The sequence below is a fragment of the Pelophylax lessonae genome (assembly GCF_965119305.1).
Source record: "Pelophylax lessonae genome assembly, chromosome: 13".
In the NCBI taxonomy this organism is placed as follows: domain Eukaryota; kingdom Metazoa; phylum Chordata; class Amphibia; order Anura; family Ranidae; genus Pelophylax; species Pelophylax lessonae.
Genome location: NC_138780.1, coordinates 30,569,099 through 30,581,234, shown reverse-complemented (window position 1 = coordinate 30,581,234; position 12,136 = coordinate 30,569,099). Strand labels below are relative to the sequence as shown.

Below are 12,136 nucleotides of genomic sequence, written 5' to 3'. Positions count from 1 at the left end.
TGAAGGGAGAAGCAGCAGTCAGAGGACTCCGCACGTCCCTAATCCCCAACCTCCTCAGACCATTCCGGTGCCTCGTCATTTCTGCTCCAGTAAAGGTGCCGCCCTCCAGTGCCAAGCTTGGGGTCAGGTTCAGCTCTCCTCCGCTCCCTGCTTAATACCGACCCAGGGAAATGAACGGCTGCCCACCAGCTCAGTGCAGAGAGTCATTTCCTGCCCAGGGTTTACACCACTCAGCTCCAGCAAAAGAGGATCATCATGCAGGCAGCACTCCTGTGGGCTCCCTTCCTGCCTCTTGCCCCCCCCCCCCAACAGTGGTGGAAAACCAGGGTCTGGTGGTTCAGCCACTGCCCCAGACACCTGGCATCTTCCTCTGTCCATTCTTCATCCTCCACTGCCGCCCCCTCCCCTCAGCTCACAAGGATCATTCATGATGGACAGGGAGTGCCGACTCATGGCTGCGCCCCTAGGTTGCAATGCGTGCTAGGTGGCTGCCTAGTTTGCCTAGTGGAAGCACCGGCCCTGCTTGTGGACATGTATAAATGTATACATACAACAACAATATGCAATATAAAATTGCCTAAAAACAGTGGACTTGATGTATCCAATGGGGAAAGTTGTGTAAAGAAACAAAGTGACACCTGACCTGACATGTTTCGGACTTGTTGAATGTATTGTCCTTCTTCAGAGGTGACAACAAAGTTTGACAACAAATCTAGACATAAATGTAAAATAAGGATAATAAAACTAGGATTATTACTTAATACACAACTCAACAAGAACAGTTTAAACAAATCTTTGGAAAATATTGGCACCTTTTGGAAATGGATCCAACAGAGCATGCGCAAGATCTTCCTGGAAGACGCTGGTAAGGTGGCCTTCCCAGGGGGCAGCTGTAAGACCCCTGAATATCACCGGTGCTGCACTGGACCAGAAAATGCCTTAAAAATAAGAAAAAAAAATAACAAAAAATGCTTTAAGGTTGCAAATAACTTTAAGGTATCATGAGATGTAGATTATATTTTTCAGTCATCATGGATATTTTGGTTTGAGTGGTAAAAGTCTACTTTAACATGGAACTATAGTGTTTTTTACAGTTTTTTTTTTTTTAGCTATTGTGAAAAACAGCCCCAGTATCTGGTGTTGGACATGATTGTGTTGTACCAAGGCTTTGAAGCTTCTTCAGGTGTGGAACTCCACGTCGGGCTTTGCACCTACCAGGGGGGCCACAGATGCATGATTGGAGGTTGGGGACTCTCAGTGTACAAAGAAGCTATTGGAACCAACTGAGGGGGGGGGGCAGGCAAGAACTGAGTGGGACAGTGTTACTGTTGCCATGAGCTTTCTATTGATTTTATAGCTTGTGAAGGGCTTTAGGATAAAATGATCACTTGTATGAGGCTTTGAAGGTGTGCTCCTGCTGGGAAAGCTTGTGGTAGCTCCTGGGCTCTCTAATTCCTCCAAGCTGGCCCCCCTACAATCAGCACAAATAAAAATTCAAGTGTGTTTCTTCTAGTGTTATGTTTGTGCTGTAAAAATTTATATTTGTGCTATTTTTATTTTTAGGATATTAGCATTTGTTTTTTCCAGACTATGACATCACCCAGCCCCTCTACAACAACCAAAGGACACGAAACGGGGCTGGTTGGTTAGTGCCGCGTTTGTGCTGGTTTGTGCCGTTTAAATCTCCGTTCTATCTGTTATAATTTTTGCGTTTTAAATGATTTATCAAAGGTCACCAAAGGTCATTCAGCCCCCCTACAACTGCCAAAAGATACAAAACTGGGATCATTGCTTAGTGCTACATTTGTGCTAGTTTGTGGTGTTTAAATTTCCATTCTATCTTTTATTGTTTTTGCTTTATTACTTGTTTATTAAAAGGTCACCAAAGGTCACTCAGTCCCCCTACAACAGCCAAAAGACACAAAACTGGGCTCGTTATTCAAATATTTCACGTATGCAAATATTTAAAAACAAATATATAATAAAAAATTATTGTGCAATATAAAGTGCTTGAAATAGTGCAGTTGGTGTGCGGTTCAGAGCAGGGCCCAGAGCGAGGTAGCGTGCGTTGCAGCGTGACGCGTTTCGTCACTGTTTTGATCTTTAGTCGGCGTATGCCAACTTAGATCAACATAATCTGGTAAGTGTGAAATCTTACCACATTCCGGCGATGAATTGGAGGGTGCCACCACTACTATCTACGTATACGCACAGTCATCTGATTTGGTTGATACAGTTTTGCACGAAGGACTGACTTTTATATGCATTGAAATTTGAGCCTTCACTGTCACGGACCTTTTATATAATTACATTTTTTTTGTCTCGGATATAAGCACCTTATTGTGATATAATTTTTTGCACTGTGTATATTGCACAATAACAGGCACGACTTTTTGGCCTATTAGCACTATTTCAAGCACTTTATATTGCACAGTCATTTTTTATTATATATTATTATTATTATTATTATTATATATTTCTCCTACACTATTTGCAAATCCCTCTCAAACAGTATAAAAAAAATCGGTACTTCGTCATCTCCTTAACGCTGCCAATGCCTGCATTGGCCTCCATCGGAAGGACTCTGCGCTCCCTCGCTTTCCCTTTGGTTGAACAAGGTGAAGGCGATCAAAACATTTGAGGACCTGGTGTTGTCTTCACAGGGCAGGAGGGAGCAATACTCTAAGACATGGGATTGCTGGACCATGTTTGCTTTCTCGCACTGCAACACTCTCGGTCACTGAGTCCACTGCTCAGTGCCCCTCTCTGGTCTCCATCTTCTTTAATTTCTTCTTTTCTTCTTTTATTCCCTTTTTCTCTCTCGCCCTTCCCCGCCCCTCTCCACTCTCCCCCTTTCCCTTGCCCGGTTTCCCCCCTCCCCCCCCCTTATTTTTTTTCTTGACCTTCCATTTACGCACTCTTGATAGAGTTCCTTGCATTACAACACATGAGTGTTATCTGATTTTTGTTTCCTGTTCTCTGGTTTGTCCAATCTGGACCGACCATAGTTAACAATAATTCCATTCTCCTAAACTCTAGTTGTGTAACAAGATGTTCCTTGTTGTACTCTCGCTACATTCTATGTAACTCTGTTTCTTGGACCGTATCAATGGCCCTGTTGTATGTTAGTTATGTGCCTTACTAAAATAAAGAATTAAAAAAAATAAAAAAATATGGAACATATCATGCGGAAGCACTGGCCTATATTACAACACGATCCTCACCTAAAAAAACTGTTTACCAATGACACCCAGATTTTCATATAGAAAAGCTCCTAATATCAGAAGGAAAATAGCACCGAGTAAATTAAAATCCAATAAACATATATTACCATCACTAAAATTCTTTTCCATCATTGGGATGTACCAATGTAAAAAAAACCCTATGTCTCATGTGTAGTTTCGTCCGTCATGGACAAAAAGAGTTCCTTATAAAAGGGAAAACGTATCCCATAAAATAATTCTATACTTGCTCCACTGAATATGTGGTATATTGTCTGTCCTGTCCTTGCAGCCTCCATTATGTAGGTCACACAATACATACTCTAAGAAAACGTTTTAGGGAACACCGCGGGTCCATTGAGACTGGCAAGGACGAACATTGTGTTCTCAGACACTTCGCCAAATATCACGGAAAATCTACCACTGGTCTAAAACTATGGGTTATTGAATCCATCCCCACTACTTCCCCTGAGGCAGAAAGGTTTCTACACCTCTGCCGCAGAGAAACCTATTGGATATATGCTCTTGATGTTTTATCACCAGGGGGGATAAACAAAGAATTAGAAATAAACAGTTTATTATAATTCTTCCCGCTCCCAGATGTCAATATGGTCCATAGTCATTTTTATATATTTTTCGCTTATGTATGATTATTAACACCCTTACAGAGCCATTCTAGGACCACAATTTTTCTATCCCCCTTCTTTATGTTTTATAATTTTTTCTATCCCCCCCCCTTTTGCCTCTTATTTTTGATGTATTTGTGGTTTTGATCCCTCAGTTTTATTCATTTTTATTTCTTTTTAACTGTAGAATTTTTCTCTCTATTTAAATCGTCTATATACGATCGATCAAGATAGATACAGATACGATGCCAACATGTATGCCTGTTCTGTCCCCCGTGCTTCCTCTCCCTTGTTGTCTTCTGACAAGTAGGCATGAAGTAATCATTCAGCCCCTCCCATTCAGACCCCATTTGCTTTTATATTTCAAGGGATCCTCAGCGAGCGGAGGTCTGATGAAGGAGCTGTGCATGCTCCGAAACATGTTACTGCCCACCCGCTTTTGACAATCAGCTGCGTGGTAGGGCTTCTGGTAACCACGCTGTGTGCACGCCGACACGTGAAGCAGTCTCCTGGACACTGGATTACCGAGCATCGGCTCCTCCGACTTCTAAGACATTGTCAGGTAACCACCAACAGTTTGACTAATCAGCGCATTCGCGCATTGGCGCGAATACGCATGCGCGGCCAACTCCGGGCAAACGCAATCAAGAATGTGCGTGCGCCAATGCGCACGCGTGCACGCATGACATAACGGTGCTTGGCGCCAAACGGCCTATTTAAGCTCAGCAATTACAGTCACTAGCTGCTGGATGATCTTCAGCTTCTCGTGTTTCCTTGTGCCTGCCTTGTTTTGCCTGCTAATCTTGGATTTCCTGTTGCCGACCCGGACTGCTTGACCTCGACTCCTCTTGAAACCTCTGGCTCTTGACCTTTTGGGTTGTCCCTGGACTCTCCTCTGCCTTCTCCAGTGTCTGACCCGGCTTGGCTCCTGACTCCGCATTATCAGTATCCTGTGGGCTACCCAGCTTACCTCTGTTCCTGCAGCACACCTGCCTGGCTTGGCTGGCTGGTCTGGCTTCCAGATCCGCCTAGGACTTTACCACTCATTTGCTCCAGCCTCTATCTGGCCGTCCCAGCCGGCAACCCGTGCTACTTCGGGCACAGCACTACCTGTCTCACCTCCAGGGGTGCTCTGCACCTAGCCGCAAGGGGAGCCCTCTCTACACTCCGGCTTCGGATCAGGTACGTGACAGACATGCTGTTTTGATCTCCTTAAAACTTCCTGTATTGGGCATTGGCAAAGTCCCACACCAACTAAAGACATTGTTACTTCAGGTTCTTCCAGCATCCAACCTCACGATTCTTAGACAATGGAAAAAACCTGCGGCTCCTAGTATTAGAGAAGTAATTCAAACTATGCAAACACATGCGACTTCCTTTTCCATTCCTTTACAACATTATCAGTTAAGCTGTGACAAGCTCTCTCCCTTGTTTGTTAGATGTCTGATTTCATACTTTCAAATACAATGTTATAGGTGATGGTTGGGTTGGGAGAGGTCAAGGACCCCTCCAGCTGGCCATACCATGTTTGAGGGGGTGGGTTTGCCCCTGGACAGTTTCTTGTTGGTAATGACCCTTTGACCACATGTGAAGGATCATAGGGGGGGTCAGCACCTGGATCCGTGTCGGGGATGGGCTCACATTCCCTCTTGTGATGGTTACTATTGTTAATGCATATTCTAACACTTTGCCATTTTGTACAATGGACGTTTTATACTTTACTTGGTTTTGTTAATGTTATGTTTGAAAACTTAATAAAAAAAAGTGTATTGAACTTAAAACTTCCTGTAAGTTGTTTTAACCCCTTTATGCTCCAATAAATGGTCTATATTGCACTTAGAGGCGCCTTGTTTTTCTCCATAGTTCAAGAAAAGCCTAGCAACCTCTGGAGGAACCCTGGTTGACAATAACTGCTTTAAACATAGTAAGAAATTAAATTTACTTGTCATGGTGTATTAAAATATTCCTGTTTTGTGGAAATTCCTTTTAATTAATCGGAGAAAGGGGTAATGATTTTTCCCATAAGAAACTTTTTCTTGAGAAAGAATAGTTAGAGGGGAGAGAACACAGATGGAGGAGAGGGGAGAAGAAAGGTAAAATAATATGGGTCATGTTGTAGAAAATATTATCGGCTGTACAAGTGCTGATTACTCAGCAACATAAATGTACAAAGTAAAAGAGATTTCTACATCAATTTAGACAGGATAACACTGAGTGACATGACTGTGGAGAGGGGCAGACAAACCGGTGTGTCCTATGGAGAGAGCCAGGGGAGGTCATAACTGTGAGCCCGCCAAAGGAAATTACTTTACAGTCACTCTTTGAAAAATGTGTAGGAGGTCGGAAGGTCTGCTTTGTGCCTTTATTACACAATGACTGATATCAGCTCACTGCTAACTGCTTTACAACCGGAGGCAGAGAGGGGGGGGGGGGGGGGGGAGATTGGCTGCAGGGATAACTAAAATAAATAAATCAGCGCTAAATTCAAAGTGAATAAAATATTTCATAAATAAATCATAAAATGATGATAAACTGTGCAAATTCATAAATACAAAGTGCTGCGCATGAAAAGATACCAAATAGTCCATATAAAGTGCTAAAATGAGAAAAAAATGTGTGAATCGATAATATAAATGATATGACAAAAGGACATAAAATTTTCCAAAATCCATATAAAGTGCTGGTGGTTAAAATGAATAGTTCATATATAAAAGTTCATGTGCCCCTGTGGCTGGGGTATCTCTGCCTGCTGTTGCTCCACAGTTATTGCTCAATACTTAGGGTTTCCTCTGGGATGCAATGTGGTTCTTGGTGCAGAATCTGGTTCTTTAACTTTATTTTTTCAGCGTTCAACTGCATCTTCTGCTGGGGCTTTCAGATCCATGTCCACAACAATCACTTCTCATGGGAGATGGGAGATTCTCAGGCGGTGGCTTTTGGACTGAAGGGCACCATTGCCTCTCCCCATGCTGATCCAGTTGGCGAAAATGACACTACCACGCATTCGTCAGGTGAGACCGCTGTATTTCAGGTTGCTCGCACATCCCCCACTATACTACAATGCCCTGCTCCCCAGGGAGCCTGGGAGTACAGGGAAGGTCCCTGTGCTCTGTTAAGTTTGACAACACATCCAAGGCTGCTGAATCTTTCCTGGGCAGGTGTAGCACTGGTCATCCAGTGGTGTTAGTGGGGACACAGAACATTTCAGACCATACCGCCTCAGCAACACAAGCAGAGTTCACTGGTGGGGCATCTGCAACGATGGCTGCTGGTGGTGGTAATCAGGTAATGCATCAGTGGACAAGGGCCGGGGCAAACCAGAACCAATTTCTGATTTTGCATAAAAACATTCCTATTTTTGTTTTGAAGATCCTCTTGGTGCTCACCTTAAACCGGAAGTGAAGGAAAGGATATGGAGGAGGGAATACATTGACATTTTTATTTTATTACCTTTGGAGCAATTTAATATTGATAGGAGGGTAAAAGGTAAAGAGCACAGAAAAAGAGGTGGATGACGACAGGCGGCGTTTTAGGCTGATCCCGAGAACATTTGGGAACGAGCTACAAACATTTACTATTCTTGGATGTGTTATCGGAAAAAAACAGCCAGAGAACTTTCCCCCCCTATTTTGCTACCTGGATACCATATGGGAAGCCCATAGGACAAATGGGCAGATGGGTTGGCTCAGGTATGATGAGCAATCTTGGCAAACGTACTGCATGTCGGTGCTGCCTGAGCTGAAGTGGGACCACTGAGACATTGGCATTTGGATGCGTGTTATGAATACCAAAGGTGATGCGTATTCTGCATTTTCGGGCCAACTGGCGAGCAAGTTCAAGCACGAATGTTTGCACTGCAGTGGGGGAAACCCTGTGGTGCGATGTTTCAAGAAGCAAAAATCAGGTAAAAAGCGGTGGGGTGATGCCTCTGGAAAACGGGAAGACCCCAGTGAACTTAGAGGCGCTGCTTCCATGGCTAAGTAGGTATCCGAATACTTAGGTGGCCGCTTTGTTTAGGGGTGGATTTTTAAATGGCTTAGTGATACCTTGTACTTCCTTTCCTGAATCTAAAACTCATAAGAATCTCAAATCTGCTAGGGTTCACCCAGATGTTGTACAGGAAAAACTGGATAAGGAGGTAAGTTTGGGTAGGATTGCGGGACCCTTCTCCACCATTCTTATCCCTCATTTAGTGGTGTCCCCACTGGGAGTTGTACCAAAAAGTGATCCCGGTAAATTGTGGCTCATTCATCATTTATTGTTTCCAAAAGGGGGCTCTGTGAATGATGGGATCACGAAGGATCTGTGCTCTATTACTTATACGACCATAGATTTTGTGCTTAACTTGGTTAGGGAGGTTGGTCCGGATGCCTTGATGGCAAAATCAGAAATAGAGTCAGCTTTCCACCTGCTTCCAGTGTATCCTGATAGCCTTCCTCCCCTGGATTGTAAGTTTAAAGGGAATTATTTTGTGGATCGCTGTCTTCCAATTGGGTGTGCTATCTCTTGTTCATATTTTGAAGCATTTAGTACATTCCTGGAGTGGGTGGTGAAAGAGACATCAGGTATGTCTTGATGACTTTTTTCTGGTTGGCCCTGCAGATTCTGACCTTTGCGGGCTGATTTTGCGCCATCTTACTTCCGTTTTTCAAAGTTTCGGGATCCCGTTAGCATGGGACAAAACAGAGGGTCCTTGCACAGTGATTACTTTTCTCGGGATCGCGATTGATCCAGTTCGGGCGTTTCTATTTTGCCAAAACATAAGTTAGCTGACCTTTTGCAGGACATTCATTTTGCATTGAAAGCAAAAAAATGTACTCTTCGTCATGTGCAATCGCTCTTAGGAAAGTTGAATTTTGCATATTGAGTTTTGCCAGTGGGACAGATTTTTTCACGTAGACTGTCTCTGGCCACAGCAGGCATGCGTGAGCCTCATCATTTTGTTCCCCTGCGTTCAAGTCATAAGGCAGATTTATGCATTTGGGCACAATTCTTGGAGTGTTTTGATGGAAAATCTTACTGGTTGTCTCCTATTCAGACCAATTCTGAATTGGAGCTTTACACAGATGCAGCAGGTGTGGTTGGCTTTGGAGCCTATTTTTCTGGCTGTTGGCCTGCTCATTGGAAGACATTTGATCTCATTAGGAATTTAGCCTTCTTGGAATTGTTTCCTTTGTTGGTAGCCGTGGCTCTTTGGGGTGATCTCCTCAGGAATGTGTGCTTTTACTCTGTGTGATTTTACTCCTCGGTGTGCTTTTACTTTGATAATTCTGCGGTCATCTCCGCCATTAATTCCCTCTCAGCTTCCTCACTCCTGGTGGTTATATTACTATGCCAGTTTGTTTTATTATGTTTGCGATATAATGTGTTGTTTAGAGCTTGTCGTATTCCTGGTCAATTCAATGAAATTACTGATTTTGTCCCGTTTTCAGCAGGAGCGATTCTGAGCCTTGGCCCAGGAGGCGAGGGAAGAAGGGGACTTGTGTCCGGCCTGGCTATGAAAAATCATTTAAGCGATATGTGGGACCTCGTCAGAAGTTCTTTGGCTCCTAGTACTTGGGCAGCATACAGTAGGATTTGGCATCGTTGGTTCATGCTCAAAAGGGAATTGGGTTTAGCACCCTCTATAGGTGAAAGACAAGACCTTTTCCTTTGGTTTGACGGTGGATCTTTTGCACAGGGTGATTCTCCATTGGTTATTGATTAAAAGCTTGGCGCCTTCTTTTTAAATTGTTGGATCGGTCGGATTTTACAAAACCTTATAAATAGGGGCTCATTACAGTAGTGCCCCAAGTGAGCCCTGTAAGATGAAGCAGTTACTCTGTTGGTCTGTGCCCCCCATCTGGGAAGCCCAGTTGGGGTTCCCTGTGGGGTCTGGAATCTGAGGACTTGTATGAACTTGTTGCTGACAGTCATTGACTTGCTGCCTTTTGTGCATTACGTATTGCTAAATAATGGACTCTAAGGGATTACCAATGCCCACCACCTTCACTCTAATGCTCTTATCTGATCTTTTGATCTTTGAAGCAAGGTGCTTTAACCAGGAATGGTGTTCTCCTCTATAATCCTCCAAGGGTAAGTTCACCTTTCATAACACGTTACACCCATATTCAGGGAATACATAGAGTGGGAGCAGAGTGTTAACATTTTTAATCTTCTAGATTGTAAGCTCTAACAAGCAGGGCCCTCTAGTCCCTCCTGTATTGAATTGTATTGTAACTATATTGTCTTCCCTCACATTGTAAAGCGCTGCGCAAACTGTTGGCGCTATATAAATCCTGTATAATAATTATAACAAACAAGCAAAAAATTGGGGGAGCAAACCCTGAACATGTATATCTAAAGCCGGTGCAGCTATGGACCAAGCAACATGTATATTAAAAAAGAATAGCACAACCATGCAAAAGAAATGACTATCAAATATGCAGACCATCCATAAATAAAAATGGGGATTTAGTTCCACCATATGGCCATATCGTGCTCAAGCCCACCACTGCGTCAAAGTACCCCATTATCGGTGGGTCCTACACTATCCATAAAAAAGGGGTGAATCCAGCCTCTCTTACCCTTGGAGACAACACTCCTCGCTGGGAAGGTGTGCTAATGCACTGCAGGGGACTCCTCCTATATCTACTTGATAGAAGACACCAATAGAGTACAGGTGTGTGTGTGGGGGATGGGATGCTCAACCTCATAAGTCTGGTCAGACCGAATACATAATAAACAAGCAAAAAATTGGGGGAGCAAACCCTGAACATGTATATCTAAAGCCCGTGCAGCTATGGACCAAGCAACATGTATATTAAAAAAGAATAGCGCAACCATGCAAAAGAAATGACTATCAAATATGGAGACCATCCATAAATAAAAATGGGGATTTAGTTCCACCATATGGCCATATCGTGCTGGATTCACCCCTTTTTTATGGATAGTGTAGGACCCACCGATAATGGGGTACTTTGACGCAGTGGTGGGCTTGAGCACGATATGGCCATATGGTGGAACTAAATCCCCATTTTTATTTATGGATGGTCTCCATATTTGATAGTCATTTATTTTGCATGGTTGCGCTATTCTTTTTTAATATAATAATAATAACGCAAGGGACTTTTTTGGAGCATATTAAGTTGCGCTGAGGTTTTCTGGTTTATTATAAGGGATTACTCCAGTCGATGCCTTCTGAGAGGAAACACGTCGAGCAGGAGCGTGACGTCAACACTCAGTTGACTGTGCACAATTAATGCTTGTCTGCCTCATACAAACAACTGCTCTGTAAGTGTAGTTTGGTTTTCATTAAACTATGTTATATACGTTAATGCATTATGAGCCCTCTCTATTGCTTTTATTTTGACACACTTTGAATGACATTAGCCTGAATCCATCCGAAACCTCTGAGGCTGGTCAGCAATCAACCCTTGGCTGTGATCTTGTTCATGTGCATACGATCCCCTGTGGATTAATATGTCTGGTAAGCGGCTAACCTTTTGTTTTGGAGCACGGTGGTGATGCACAAGCACTTTTGATTTGTTTGTTTTGCACAAGGACACTTTTTATCTTCTCACATGTGGGGAAGTTGGAACCACTTATCAACTTTATGCAAGAAGATTATATGAAATGTTGGAGCACATTTTTAATCATATGAACTCTGGCGTACATGTTTAATTACATTTTAATTGTATTTATGGTGCAACATATATGCATTTTTGATTATTGCTCATAGCACATTATTTATAAGTTACAGATTCCACAATTTTTTTTTGAACCAATATGGGTAATGTAATGATTCGATATGTATTATGATGTTCGGTTTTTTAATACTGCCAATTTCTATAATTGCATAAGATCACTTAAGGTGAACTAACAGAAACAGCGCACTATTACATGGTTCTATATACTAGGTGACAGGAGTTACTGGGTTAGTGGAAACTGGTACATGTTCTGTGGAATAGGCTCATAAATGCTGCACACCTGGGGGGGGGGGGGGGGGGATGTCCTGTAACAGAAGCTGCCTAGTGTAAACAGTGTAAGAAGTTTGGCCACTGATCACCTAAAGAGTTAAGTGTTCAAGTTCAAGTTGCTGTTCGCCTCTGAGTCTGGAGTATTGCCTTAATGTTGATTTCACATGACCGCAAACTCTTGCCTAACATTTGGGCATTAGCAAGTGCAATTCCACAGTGTCCCCACTAGGGCACCTTAAGCCCCGCCCACAGGCGGACCACACACAGCCCCTTTCCCCCTCCCGATCTCCACCACTGTTGCCAAGAGGGCAAGGGAAGGAACACGCACACA

The 12,136-nt window shown here is 43.2% G+C and overlaps 1 protein-coding gene across 1 annotated transcript in view; it reads left to right on the top strand.

Moving 5' to 3' along the window:
* Positions 1-12,136, top strand: part of LOC309569131 (NACHT, LRR and PYD domains-containing protein 12-like) — a gene marked incomplete at both ends in the record, with an annotated part of 147,791 nt that overhangs the window by 14,622 nt on the left and 121,033 nt on the right. The window contains 3 exons of the mRNA XM_082274893.1: positions 686-865; positions 1,588-1,641; positions 6,694-6,858. Of these exons, the coding sequence (XP_082131019.1) occupies positions 686-865; positions 1,588-1,641; positions 6,694-6,858 (399 nt within the window). The remainder of the gene's footprint in view (positions 1-685; positions 866-1,587; positions 1,642-6,693; positions 6,859-12,136) is intronic.